Below are 13,831 nucleotides of genomic sequence, written 5' to 3'. Positions count from 1 at the left end.
AACTGCAGTTGCTGAAGTTTAGTTTACAACTCCGCAGCGACCTTATTTTGGTCTTTTCTGAAACTATCATGAAAGCCGGTCAAAAATGACTAGATGGAATTATTTTATTTTAAACGAGTGAGGTACCCGTGCTCTGCAAGGGAGGGACTGGACAGCCAGTTGACGAAGGACTTGGCAAAAAAAAATGACAAAACTACAAATGCCGAATCCAGGAATGTCACCGATAGGAATTCCTCAAATTTTTCTCATTCTGCATTAAACTCAAGCTCTCTATATTTTCATTCAAACAGCAACATAACATGACACCATTAATTTAACAAAATACTGTTTCGAAGGCAAATGCCACTCTGACGTTATATCCTGATTGAGAGTATCTTCGTACAGATCAAAACTCAAAATCGTCATTGTATTGAGGTATTCATAAATACTCCCACCCACGTGAGAACACCGGCTGGGACTCCAAAATGTTCCACAGAAGGTTTGGCGGGGCTATCCCTAAAACTGAGGGAGTAGTTCGGGGACAGACAGACACTCCTGCTTTGTTACATAGATAATCGGAGATTATAAGATATGATGTTTTGAAGCAAGAAGCATTATTTTAAGATGCAACATGTACAAATGTGAATCCATTTGCTTTGTCGTCTGGGACGTTTCATTTTAACAGTACAGCCTCGTGAGTGTCCCAAAATCTGAAGCCTTGGCCGAGCGCCAGATGTACTTCTATCTTCTTCATTTATGAGACATCAATCATACAGACTCAAATTAGCTCGTTTTGTGAGACTGTGGCTGAAAAACCTTCTTCAGCATTGAGAGATGGAGCAAAAACGAGACACAGGTTGACACCTTGTCAAGTTGCGGATTGATTCGGAAGAAACTTGTTCGACAAGTTGGGTGTGTGACTGTGACAATTTGGTTAGATTTTGGTGAAGATCCAAATCTGCATTCGGACCAGAATTTTTTTTCATCAATTTGTTTATATTATTCTGGCACAGCCAAAGAGTTTAGTTGTTATGTTGTTCCGATTTACTCTTGCAGATGAGGCAAACTCAAAATTGGCAAGACAAGACAACATAAAAACATCTTTCGCAACACAGATGACATTGGCAAAAGGTGAAGGAACAATTTTAGAATTACTTGACAAAGACAACTCAGAGAAAGAGGGATTCAGAAGAGCCAATGAGGGTTCACTGAAAAAGTGTGCACAAGATGCCTGAGTTGCACAGCCCTGACGGATGCATCTCTGAAAGGGGAAGGGATGACACAGGCTATTATTTACTTTTCGCATGCATGATGCATTTATTTATTTATTTTATTTATAATTTTTTGCAAATCCTGTTTTTGTATGAGTTCCATATGAGAAGGAGTGATACACACTGTGAAATGATTTTCTCCTGATTTAGGAATAGCAACCCAAAACGAGGAGATGCAGTTTGACCAATGGTAAATAAGTCTCACCAAAAATATAGGATCATAAACGTATCTCTCAGGAATGAGAAACGTTTGGGTATTTACAATTAGTCGAGAGATGACTTTTTAATTTTTTTATTTGGATGCATTGTGAGCACTTTAAACATGATTTTATCGTCGGTGTTAAGAAATGACACAGGCTGTCAATTTGAATCTGCTGCAAATCCCCTTCCTTGGGGAGGAGACACAACATGACAACCCTCAAGGTTGGTGAAATTAACCTTGAACTCTGCTGAAAAAAAAAACTCAATAACTGCAGGTCCCAGAATATCCCAGAATCCTTCCCATAATCCAAAAGAATTTCCAGATTCTTGTTGACAGTTCAGTGTGTCTGCTTGAAAAGAACATCAAACCAGATGTAATGTTCCTTGCATACAATATACAATATTGTTGGCAGAAAGTATGAATTTGGTGTTGTATTGTGGAGATCCACCACTTTCAAAGATTTAAAGACAAAACCTGTTTGTATAATTTTTGCTAAACCAGTCTGAAGGTGTTTTAAAAATGTACATCTTGTAAAAGTTTGACGTCAACAGTCCAAGATGCACTTTTACAGAAATGAAAGGATCACCTCAATGCAAATCTAACCCTTGATACTCTCCAAAATAGAAATGTCTTTTTCTGATTTCCAAATTATAAAATGGGTAAATTTGCAAGGAAAGGTCAAAATCTTCTGAATCAGTTTTGCCATGTCCTAACTGTCACCAGGTTACATCTCGAGATGATTCAACTCAAACGACGAATAATTTTCAATTTCACACTGCACATGAAAAGGCAGAAACTCTGTATTTGCTTCGAAATCTTGTGTTCCAAACCCATCGCTTTCTGTAACCCATCTCATCCAGTCGCACCGAGCTGTTGCTGAACTCTGTATCCATTTCTCCTAACAAGGTGGGGAGCTTGCTGTCAAACCTCGACTCAGATTCTGCAACCTGTCCAGACTGCATGAGCCCACGTTTCGTAAAAACCTGCTCTGCTGCTCTTGCTCACCCTCTTATTTATTCATGGTCATCTGCAATCTGCTTGTAAAGCAGCAAACATTACTGCTCTGCAGAAAAAAAGGTGCAAAAACAGATCCCTGCAACGACAGACGGAGCAGCCTTCTCCCAATCATCAACAAGGTTATGAAATCCATCATCACTTCAGACATTAAATCTTTCCTCCTCTCCAATGGCTTGATTTCAAATAATCAATTTAGATTCAGACCACATCACTCTTCCCTGGATATACTGCTTCTGCTCTCCCAACAATGGATGGAGATCCTCAATGTCAGACATGAAATCAGAGCCATCTCCCTCGACATATCACGTGCTTTCGACGGGGTCTGGCACCCTTCCCTGATCACCAAACTCTCTTCCTGTGGTTTCCACGGCCATCTCCACTCATGGCTCGAAAGACTTCCTCTCCTGTCACAGCCAACGTGTGGCCTGAAATGGAGTTCTCTCATCCCCTCTTCCTGTCCAGGTTGGAGTTCCTCAAGGCAGCGTTCTGGGCCCTGTTCTTTTTCGAATTTTCAGCAATGATCTCTCTGACTCCGGAAAACCGTCTTTATGTCTTTGCTGATTTGTGATGACTCCACCCTCTGCCGTATCATCTGTCATCCCTCAGATCGGCAAGCAGCAGCCTCTTCACAATCTGCAGATCTGGATAAAATCACCAGCTGGTCCAACATGTGGAACACGTCTTTCAATCCTGACAAATCTCACACTCTCACAATGTCTCTCCAAAAGGACCATCTGGAACCCCCCCCCCCCCATCTACTTTCTGAACAATCCTGCAGAGGAAGTCCTTTCATTCAAGCTTTTGGGTCTCACTATCTGCCATTATCTTTCATGGGAAAGCCACATTTCCAAACTGGCCTCCGAAGCCAATCGCTGACCGAGCATCCTCAATCGTGCAAAGTCCTTCCTTGGCACACCTGAGCTCCTGACCACAACCAAAGCTTTCGTCTGCAGCCTGATGGAGTTATGCAATCCCCGATGGGTTGTGCTCCTGCCTCTCAGCTTTCCCGGATTCATGCCGTGGAAACCAAGGCATGTCGGATCATTGGTATATCCCATGATGAGGCTGAGTCTTTCGGTCTCTCACTGTCTCACCGCAGGCATTTTGGGGGAATTTGTCTTCCACAATCTCCTGCTTTGTCTGTGATATGTCTCCCCCCCCACCAAATTTCCGCAGGGTGCGCAAGGTCTCCCAGCAACTCCCTGATTGAAAAACTCTCAATATTAAGAATCACTGCTTTCCTTCCTGAAAGTCCCTGTCATGTCCATCTTGTTTCCACTGTGAACCCAGCCCAATCCCTCTCCCAGAGATTGCATGTATTTTCCTTCTCCCACCCCTCTTGTCTCCTGCTCCCTTTGTTGTACATTCAGTGTGTTACCTTTCATGTGAGACTCGACATTGTACACAAAAAAACAAGTATGCCGAGTCGATTTGTCCTTGGTGTGTGTGGTAATACACACTAATGTTTCATGCCACACCAATGCCTGAAACACCCTAAGTATGCTCGAAATTGTACAAGGTTTGTCCGAAATACCTGAGTGTGGATCGGGCTGACAAAATGTTTGCTTTTGTGTTCAAAACATGTTGCAGAGCACTGTTGTGAAACAAAAGTGATGGCGAGATCTTGTGGTTGTCTGCCACAATTGAGAGGATGATCACATGAAAGAAATCGCCGTTGCTCAAAACGAACACCATCTCTTCCCACCTACCGGCACATGCACACAGACAATTTGAGCGGTGAATCAAACATCCCCTGCTATTTCCTGGCAGTTATGCAAGAACACCTGTAAATAATTATTATCATCACATTTCCACAAATCAGATGAACCACCATCTACATGTGGTGGAGAGAAAGTGTACCATTGAATCCTCCGAGAGGATTTGACAGAGGATGGTAAAACTTTCAGGGTACCCCCACCCCTTCACGATCCTCCAGCAACTATCACCCCCAACAATACCCAACACCCCCTCTCTTCCTCAGCACCACGACCCCCTCCATGCGGGCCAGACATTGACATCAACATCTCATGGACATTGCACGGATACAAATTGTGTCTGGGGAAAGTATCAAGCAGAACAATCCCAGAACATACAAGACAACCAGTCAGTCGGCGACAGTTTAGCAAAGCATGTCACCCATTTTATCTGTCCTGTCGAGTGATAAGGGGTATTTCTGCTTGATTTAATACATTAACCGATTTATCACTGAACACAAAATCCCTCCCTTCTCAACCGTCAATTGAACCTAAAGCAAAACCGACCCAGCTGCCGTTAACGTGACCAACGATTTGATATTTTTAACAGCTCCATCTTCACGTCCGCATTATTGCTCTGAAACTGTCACACAAGACTTGAAACGATTCGGCTCCATAATTCCCCTGAAAGGGATTCCATCAATAATTTTGTCTCCAATCGTTTTTTCACGAACCTACATATCAGTTTCAATATTCTGAGAACCTTCAGAGTTCCTGATAATGGTGGAATCGGTATCAGAATCTGAACTCGAGATGCATTGTTTCTCTTTGTGAAGTAGTCATTTGGATGAAGGCGGCGTCCAGATGTGACGTCACTGTGAAAATTGAAAATCGACACTCGGGATTTTTCACACTTTTAATGATTTGAATCTTTTTTGCCAATCACAAAGTGAGGGAGAAGAACTTTCATGATTCATGCAGGAATAATATGGTTCGAGCCTGAAGGACTTGGTCACTCATCACATGGGGAGTGGGTGTCTGTAGTTTATGAATTTTTACAAATGGTGTGTAATATTTTGACAAAAAAACTGCACAATGACTTGTTCTTCTTTTTGTTTTTGCAGAACAATCAAGAGGTCGAAATGGACAAATTACCACCTGGTGCGGCTTGGCAGGGAAGAAGTCTTTTTTGAAGAAACATTTGCGAGGTCAAGACTCACCACCCTTAAAATCCATGTGGATATCTGGTCCTCGCAACACAAAGCTTAATATGAAACACAAACCTGTTTTCGAAAGGAGAATACATCCCAAGTATAATGTGAGCACGATGGATTTTGCAACAACAGGTGACCTCAAAAAACCTGCAAATGGAGACAACAACCAACGAGAGCATCCTTTCAAATGCGACATTTGTGATGAGGATTTCATTTCTCAAGAGAACTTGAATGGCCATCGGACCACCCATGCAGGAGAACACCCACACAAATGTTCTGTCTGTAGTAAACGTTTTCTTTATAAATACCTTTTAAAAACACATTTGAAGATCCACACAGGAGAGCATCCTTTCAAATGCTCCACGTGTCATAAATGTTTCTCTCAAAAAGGCAGTTTGAATATCCATATGAGGATCCATGCAGGAGAACGTCCTTACAAATGCTCCAAATGTGATAAATGTTTCTCTCATAAAATCGGTTTGAAGAGCCATATGAGGATCCATCCAGGAGAGCGTCCTCACAAATGCTCTATATGTGATAAATGTTTCTCTCGAAAAGACTGCTTAAATATCCATATGAGGATCCACACAGGAGAGCGTCCTTACAAATGCTCCACTTGTGATAAAGGTTTCTCTCAAAAATGCGGCTTTAAAAGACATATGAGGATCCACACAGGAGAGCGTCCTTACAAATGCTTCATATGTGATAAATGTTTCTCTCATAAAAACAGCTTTAAAATACATATGAGGATCCATCCAGGAGAGCGTCCTCACAAATGCTCTATATGTGATAAATGTTTCTCTCGAAAAGACTGCTTAAATATCCATATGAGGATCCACACAGGAGAGCGTCCTTACAAATGCTCCACTTGTGAGAAATGTTTCTCTCAGAAAGGCGGCTTGAATCGCCATATGTGGATCCACACAAGAGAGCGTCCTTACAAATGCTACACGTGTGATCAAAGTTTCTCTCAAAATTTCCATTTTCAAAAGCATTTGAGGAAACCTACAGAAATACGACAAAAGAAAGGTGACACACCAACTGTACATGGATGATTTAAACTCTTCAGTCCGAATGATAAGAAATTTGTTGATCAACTTAAATGAGTAAACACTACTTGGAGGACATCCGAATGGAGTTTGGTCTTGACAGTTGTGCCAAGTGCACATTTATACAAGGAAAAACAATAAGAACAGACAACATCTCCATTGATGAAAGCAATATAACACTTGAATGAGAAAATGAAGTCTCCTCCAAATACCTTGGGATAGAAGAAGGCCCCCCAAGATACAACACAAAAAAATGCGTAAAATAAGCAGCCAAGAATACCGACGCAGAATAAGACATTCTGAAGTCATCCCTCTCTCCAAATGAACTGAACCAAAGTGAAAATCCAACTTGCAGTTCTGATATTCCAATGTCGTGAAATTATAAACTGGCCACAACTGGAGATCAACAATTTAGAAACAAAAAGAAGGAAACTTACTGAAGAAGGTGGCATCATCAGCAAAGACAAGCCAAGACATCAATTCAATTTTCCACATCGTCAGGATTGTTGATGAAGATGAGGAATGAAACGGGGCTCGGAGCCTTAGTGCACTCAGAGCTTGACAAGGAGAGGATCCTGTTAATTGGCTTTCAGTGCAGCTTGAGCTTTGTGCTTCGGATCATTGTCCTGCGAAAATGTGAATCTCATACGAGTTGGAGATTCATGGCTGACTCAAGCAGGTTTTCATTCAGCATTCTCCTGGACTTTGCACCGTCCATTGTCCCTTTTATCCTGATGAGTTTGGCAGTCCCTGCTGATGAAAATAAGCCCCACAACATGATTCTCTGGCCTGTTGTTGGCTTTGCAGTTAAGGTGGTTGACTTGGGATCTTCAGGTCCTGAGTTTGAGCTCTTGTAACCGTTGAATTAATGCAAGATGGGGTTGACTCAGCCTGTCATCCTTCAAAGGTTGGTGAAATGAGTAGCAACACACTGAGGTCATAACCATTCGGGGTAACCTGTGTCAGAGTGGTGACCTGTCCAAGACTGTACTCCTTGCCAATTAAACTGCCTTGGCAGCCCGATGTGCCTTCATGGCACGAAAGGAATGGTGTTATTATTTTAACATGGTGCTGCCACCACCGTGACTGACAGTGGGGATGGTATTGACTGGGTGATGTGTCGTGTTCGGTTTATGCCAGATGTAACGCTTTGAATTTCGACCAAAAAGTTTCAATTTTTGTCTCCTCTCACCACAAAACCTTTCTCCACATGCGTGCAGTCTCACGAAGATGGTTTTTTGCAAACTCCAGACGAGCTTTTCGATGTCTTTTTCAGTGATGGCTTTTTTCTTGCCACTTGTCCCTCGATGACATATTTGTGAAGGGAACGCGATATTGTTGATTGATGAACACTGATCCCGATCTCACACAAGGAGCCTTGCTGATCTATCAAAGTCATTGTTGGATATACAGGGACATCCCAGAACAGTTTCCTGCTTGCCTGGCTGCTGAGTTCGGATGAGCGATGGGATTTGGGAAGAGTTCGGGTGGTGTGATACGTCTTCCCCTTCTTCAGTATGGATTTCACCGTACTCAAAGGGCTAACGAGTGACCAAATGAGTTGCACTGCAATAGATTCCTTGGATATGTGGAGGAGCTTCATTTTTGAACCAGTGATAACATTCAGGTTAAACCGATTACACTTATGTTGTAACCTTTCAAACAATTAATTTTCCCCAAAAGTGATTTTGGGTTAATTCGGCAAAGGGTCTGAATATTATGCAACTGAAAATCGTTCGATTTTCTTTTATTTTTTTGTGTGCATTGTCGAGGCGTGAACACAGAATGTACAAGAATGGGAACAAGAGAGGAGAGGACAAAAGAGTGGGGAACAGAGATATTAGATCTGTGGAAGGGAGAATGATGGGTTGGGGAACACGGGTTAAACAAGATGGACACCACAGGGACTTTCAGGACCTTAAACGACGGGGAAAAAGCTGGGAATTTGAAGGAGGTGGGTTTGGGGTGGATTAACGGGGGTAGATAATTATCGTGGTTTTGGATGGGGGAAGATAAGAGGTGGTGGTGAACAATTGTTTTGAAGACCTCTCGGGAAGAGTGTGATTGAAGAGTGTGTGTGAGTTTATTCCAAAGGCGGTTAAAAACACAGGAATGATAGAGTGAAGGTGAGCAGGAGATTCGTGATTTTGGTAATTTTACGAGAAAGGGATTACTGGCGAACCTTGGGTGGGGATTGGGGGGGGGTGGACATTTCGCAGACAGAGTGGGGGAGGCGAAACCGGAGAGCAGACGGTAGAAGACAGAAAGACCCCCAACATATCTGCGGTGAGAGAGAGAGAGACCTGTGCGAATATATGTTTTAATTGAACTTGCAATGAAGTAAAATGCTCATTTGCCTTTGCGAATGTATTCAAATTTAAAAAAATACATACTGAGAAAGGCAAGGAGGGAGGTTTGTTCATGGTGTGCACATTCTTTCCGACGAAAAGCCTTTTGCAGACCTCATCTCTGCTCCATTAGACCAAACATGCCCTGGCCAAAGGGTCACATTCTCTTCACTTCCTCGTCCAGGCTATTTGGAGTGAGGCTCAGATCAGGAGCCATTCTTCATGCTGTGTTTGTGATTTCAACTCTGAAAAAACCCATCTGTACTTACTCAAAGCTTCTTTGTTTCTTTCATTGATTAATTAGTTTTCTTGGAAATGTTGCTTGTGGAGGAAACCGCATCTTGTGAAAATTACATATTTTCACGTTTGTAATCTTATGTGAAGTGAGAGACTGCTTGGAATTCGCAACAGACTATGTTTCCACGCACGTGTGTGTTCCTTCTGTTTCATTCTTCAATAAACAACCTCAACTGAGATTTTCAAGTCTTTTCTGTTTCAAGGTGTTCCAAAACTTCCTCGACAGACCCAAAGACTCAGCCTCATCGTGGGAGATACCAATGATCCTGAATGCCTTGGTTTGTACAGCGTGAAGCTGAAAAGGATGAGGGGTTGGAGCACCTCCTCAGAGGGGAGAGCAGTACTCCATTATGCTGTGGCCCAAAGCTTTGTATGTGGTCAGAATATCAACTGTGCCAAAGAAGGACTTTGCACGACGGAGGATGCCCAGACTGACTTTAGAGGCCAGTTTGTAAATGTGGCTTTTCCAGAAAAGTAATTGCAAATCGTGATTCCAAGAAGCTTGAATGAAAGGACTTCTTCCAGAAGATTGTTGAGAAAGTCGGGGGGGGGGGGTGATTCAGATGGTCGTTTCCTTTTGGAGAGACATTGTGAGAGTGTGAGATTTGTCAGGATTGAAAGACATGTTCCACATGTTGGACCACCTGGTGATTTTATCTAGATCTGCAGAGTGTGAAAAGGCTGCTGCTTGCCAATCTGAGGGATGGCAGATGGTCTGTCAGAAGGTGGAGTCATCAGCAAAGAAATATGGAGGATTTCCCAGAAAGGAGAGATCATTGACGAAAACCAAAAATAAAAGAACAGGGTCCAGACTATTACTTTGAGCATCTCCAGCCGAGACAGGAAGAGGGGATGAGAGAACTCCATTTAGGACCAAATATTAGCTGTGACGAGAGGAGGTCTGCGAGCCATGAGTGGAGATGGCCTTAGATTCCAAAGGAAGAGAGTTTAGTGAGCAGGACAGGGTGCCAGACTGAATCAAAAGCACAAGATATGTCCAGGGAGATGGCTCTGATTTAATGTCTGGCTTTGAGGACATCCATCCATTATTGGAAGAGCAGACGCAGCCTTTCCACGGAAGAGTGATCTGCTCTGAATCCAAATTGAATATCGGAAATCAAGCCATTGGAGAAGAGGGTTTATTGTCTTAAGCGATGATGGATTCCATAACCTTGCTGATGATGAGGAGAAGTCTGATTGCTCTGTTGTTGCAGTGATCTGTTTTTGCAACTTTTTTATAAAGCATGGTAATGTATGCTGATTTCCACACAGATGGCAGAGGACCATGAACAAATGAGAGGGTGAATAGAATGGAGATAGGGTGAGCAAGAGAAGGTTTTTTGGACACGTGAGCTGATGCCACCTGGACCGGTTACAGTATCTCAATCGAGGTTTGACAGCAAGCTCTCCACCTTGTTCGGCGAAAAGGACACAGTCCAGGGACAGCTTGGTGCGACTGGCTTAGGGTGGGTACAGAAAGCGTTTGGTTTCGGACACAAGATTGAGATGCATACACAGAGTTTAGACATTCAGCCTTTTCACATGCGGTTGATCTTTCCTCATCCTGTTAATCCAATTTGTTCACATTTTGTCCTCATTTTTTTGGCTTTTTTACTTTGCAGTTGTATGTGAAGACGATATGATGTTTTATTTGAAAACATCATGAAATATGCTCATGTGGCATCAAAATGTGAAAACGTTGGAGGGGGTGAATACTGTTACGGTTCTCGAAACCATTTGCCTGCAAACGTACAGGTGCCCCGAAGTTAGTTCTGCCGTTAAATATATGTGCAGACAGATTCCCTCCTTGGGTTTATTGGGAAATCAAAGGGGTGCGTTGCGATGGTTTTTTTTTAGTGTGGGTAATAAATCTTTATAAACCATCCAACAACTATCCACTGTCCACCCGCTGCCGACGCGGACCCTCGCTTTCCGAGGCAGAATCTTCCAGTCCGCAGTTCCTTTTCGCTTCCCCAACATTCCAATTCAACTTTGCAACTTTTGCTTGACGAATCCAGACACGCGTGGAGGGAGCAGGCTCCCTGCATTGCCGAAATCCCGCCCAGAAAGGGCGGACCCATTGAAGCTCCATCCAATCAGGGCGGACAGTGACATCAGTTTCACCATGGCCCCTCCCTGCTGAGGGAGACCAATAAATTACGAAGCAACCCTGAGAGCGGCGAGCGTTGGAGTGAGACATATCGTCGGCTGGCAGCGAAAGAAAGGAGGAAGTTTGAAGAGTGGTTGTGCTCTTTGGGGGGTCGTTCGTTTTGAGTGTGAGAGAGCTGGGAAGACCTCGACCCGACCTGGACCGGGTCTCTTATTGGGTCCAGTCTGCAGCCCTGATCCCCGCCTCTGACCCCGCTCAACTCGACCTGGCCTTCTTCGCAGACACGGTCACCACAGTGCGGCCGTGGACCGAGCTGCACGGCCATTGACTGGTGCCGCACCACGGAGCATCCCTTCCCTCCAATGTTCAGGTCCACGAAAGAACTGCGCCTCAGCTCACCTCCCTCTCTGGCTGCGGGGGTCCTTTGTCATGCATCTGGGTTTATTTTCGTCTGAGTGTGTGGTGCAGTCTTGAAGTGGAATTGCAAAATCTTTTTATTTGATCATTGTAAGTCTTGCCTGTTTTATTCCCGCATAAGTCTGCTCTGTGTCCTTTTGTAAGTTGATTGTAAATTTATAATTGTAGAAATGTTCCCAGTTCGTTTTTGTCTTTCTTCATTGGTCCAGCATGGTTTGGATCTGCGTTTAGCCGGGTTTTTATCCCCGATAATCGGTTCATTCTTGCCTGTATGTCCTTGGCAGGCTCGCTCGACTGCATCCGAACCGGAAAGGTAGTTGGTCAATAGTTGTTGGTGTAGTGATCCGGTTCGGGCAAGGTGTACTGAGAGCGTGGTTCCCTCGTAGTTGAAACTGCATGGTTAATGAGGTAATTTGAGTTGAGACAAGCGGACCCTACGCTACGTGGTGGAAGTATTGGAGTCCACGGTCGGTTAAGTGACCCGCTGCGTCAAGGAGTTGTCCGTGAGCGACGGCCTCCAATTCCGGAAGTCTGGTGGGAAACGACGTAACTTCCCCCACCTCGTGGTCATTCTCGGACCCCGGCCTGCAACAATACTTGTGCAGGCCACTCGATATGCATAAAGGAGAGCAGGTCTCTGAAGAAAAAAATCCCAAGCTGTGTTGATAACAAGGGTGGTTGAGAAAGGAGACCAGTCCTGAAGTGTGATGGCTGCTTACATTCCCTTCCAATTTGTCTGATGGACTGCCAGACTCACCGGCACTGAGACTGTTCTCAGAGAATGGCTGGTGAAATGTGCACCTTCCCAGATATCCCAGTCGGAGCAGAGGTATTGCTTGAGACATTGTTGGGGAAGTTCGTTTTAACCAAATCCAAAAGGGAGAATTTTTCATTGACAGAAATTTTCCTTGGTGTTTCTCTTTGAACACACTTGGGATATCTCACTACTTTTGGGTTTCTCCATCAGAAGTGACATTTCTGCACACAGAATTAATTCTCGCTCATTGAACACACAGAAGTTCCACAAAAATAATCTGTTTTGTTAATAAATAAAGAGAATCTTACCTCACTGGTTTAGATATGTGTGAGTCCTTGTTTCAGCTCATTGTCCTCAAAATAAAAGTAACTTTCCCTTTTCATTCCCGTTTCTTCAAATAACTGGATTCAAAATACTGCAACGTTTCACAGAATCTTCCTGTTGAGAACATTGCTGGTGTTTGTGCCTTCTCTTCCTGGGAAAAGTGCCTTGTTTGTCTGTCTGCTTCACTTGGATTTTGAGACTGTCGAATGACCGCACAATTGATATTGCCATGTAAAGCTGACCATGTGTGAAGATCGTTCCGGAAGGTTAATGCAGATTGTCTTGGGTTTGATCTTGGTTTTTGTTTGTGGTGATAGTGAATGCGGATCGAAATGGAAATTGATGTGGGCTTATTTCACATAGTAAAAGCCCTGAAGATGGTTGAAGATCAAGCTTCCACAATAAAATTATCTTCTGGTCCTGCATTAACTTGTACGTCAAGAGAGGTGGAATACACATTTCAAACATGCAGTTCAGTTCCATTCTGTGAACCAATTTTTGTGTTGAGATGAAGTCGCATCACAATGGCTCCAATTTTCAACGTGAGGATATGGGGCTGGATGCCATTTCCTTCAAGGAAATTTTGGAACTCAGTCGGAAAGTGAAGCTGCTCTTCATTATCATCAGATATAACTCGATGAACACTGATGTATGATGGTTTTTTTTCTCCCTCTCATTGTCAAGATCTGGTGATTGATGATATCACAGTGTTATTTCTGTGGTGTCAGAATGGCGTGACCTGAGTGTGTTGCAATGGCATCAATGAAAAGTAATTTCCAAATGTGATACTTCCTCAACAATGTCAGAGACGATGCATTTCAGGTGGCCTTGTCGCCATCCAAGAGATTGTGGGGAACTTCTGTGAATTGTCATCACCAACCTCAATGAGAGAGGATGCAAGCACTCTCTTGGACTGGAGTCCTCTAATATTGATAAGCACAGCACGTTGATCCCAGTCCACATCCACTCATTGTACGAAACAGAAGGATCACGTGCTCCTTCCACTTAAGAGACTGATCAGGATTCAGCTATGATTCCTTTTTGATTGCACCTGTTAAATCCACTTCAATCAGTGTTGATGAAGGGGAGGAGAGTTTTTAAGCCTTCAAACAAGGATTGTGTGCATGTGACATTCAGAGGGTAAATGGGAAA

At 43.5% G+C, this 13,831-nt stretch overlaps 1 protein-coding gene across 3 annotated transcripts in view; it reads left to right on the top strand.

The window, feature by feature from the left end:
- The window catches only part of LOC147029145 (uncharacterized), a 33,496-nt gene extending 26,619 nt beyond the window's left edge, over positions 1-6,877 (top strand). For 2 of the 3 annotated variants that reach the window (XM_085876290.1, XM_085876291.1), the window contains one exon: positions 5,288-6,877. In XM_085876290.1, the coding sequence (XP_085732416.1) occupies positions 5,288-6,432 (1,145 nt within the window). In that variant the 3' untranslated portion in view covers positions 6,433-6,877. Of the gene's footprint in view, positions 1-4,059; positions 4,451-5,287 lie in introns of those variants that run through there. The other variant, XM_085876292.1, reaches the window with a different exon arrangement.
- The last annotated feature ends 6,954 nt before the right edge of the window (positions 6,878-13,831 follow it).

This window comes from Eptatretus burgeri, chromosome 4 (genome assembly GCF_056783735.1).
Source record: "Eptatretus burgeri isolate ZD-2024b chromosome 4, Ebu_testis_v1, whole genome shotgun sequence".
NCBI lineage: Eukaryota > Metazoa > Chordata > Myxini > Myxiniformes > Myxinidae > Eptatretus > Eptatretus burgeri.
The sequence above is the reverse complement of the archived record's forward strand: the minus strand, read 5'-3'. Positions and strand labels throughout refer to the sequence as shown.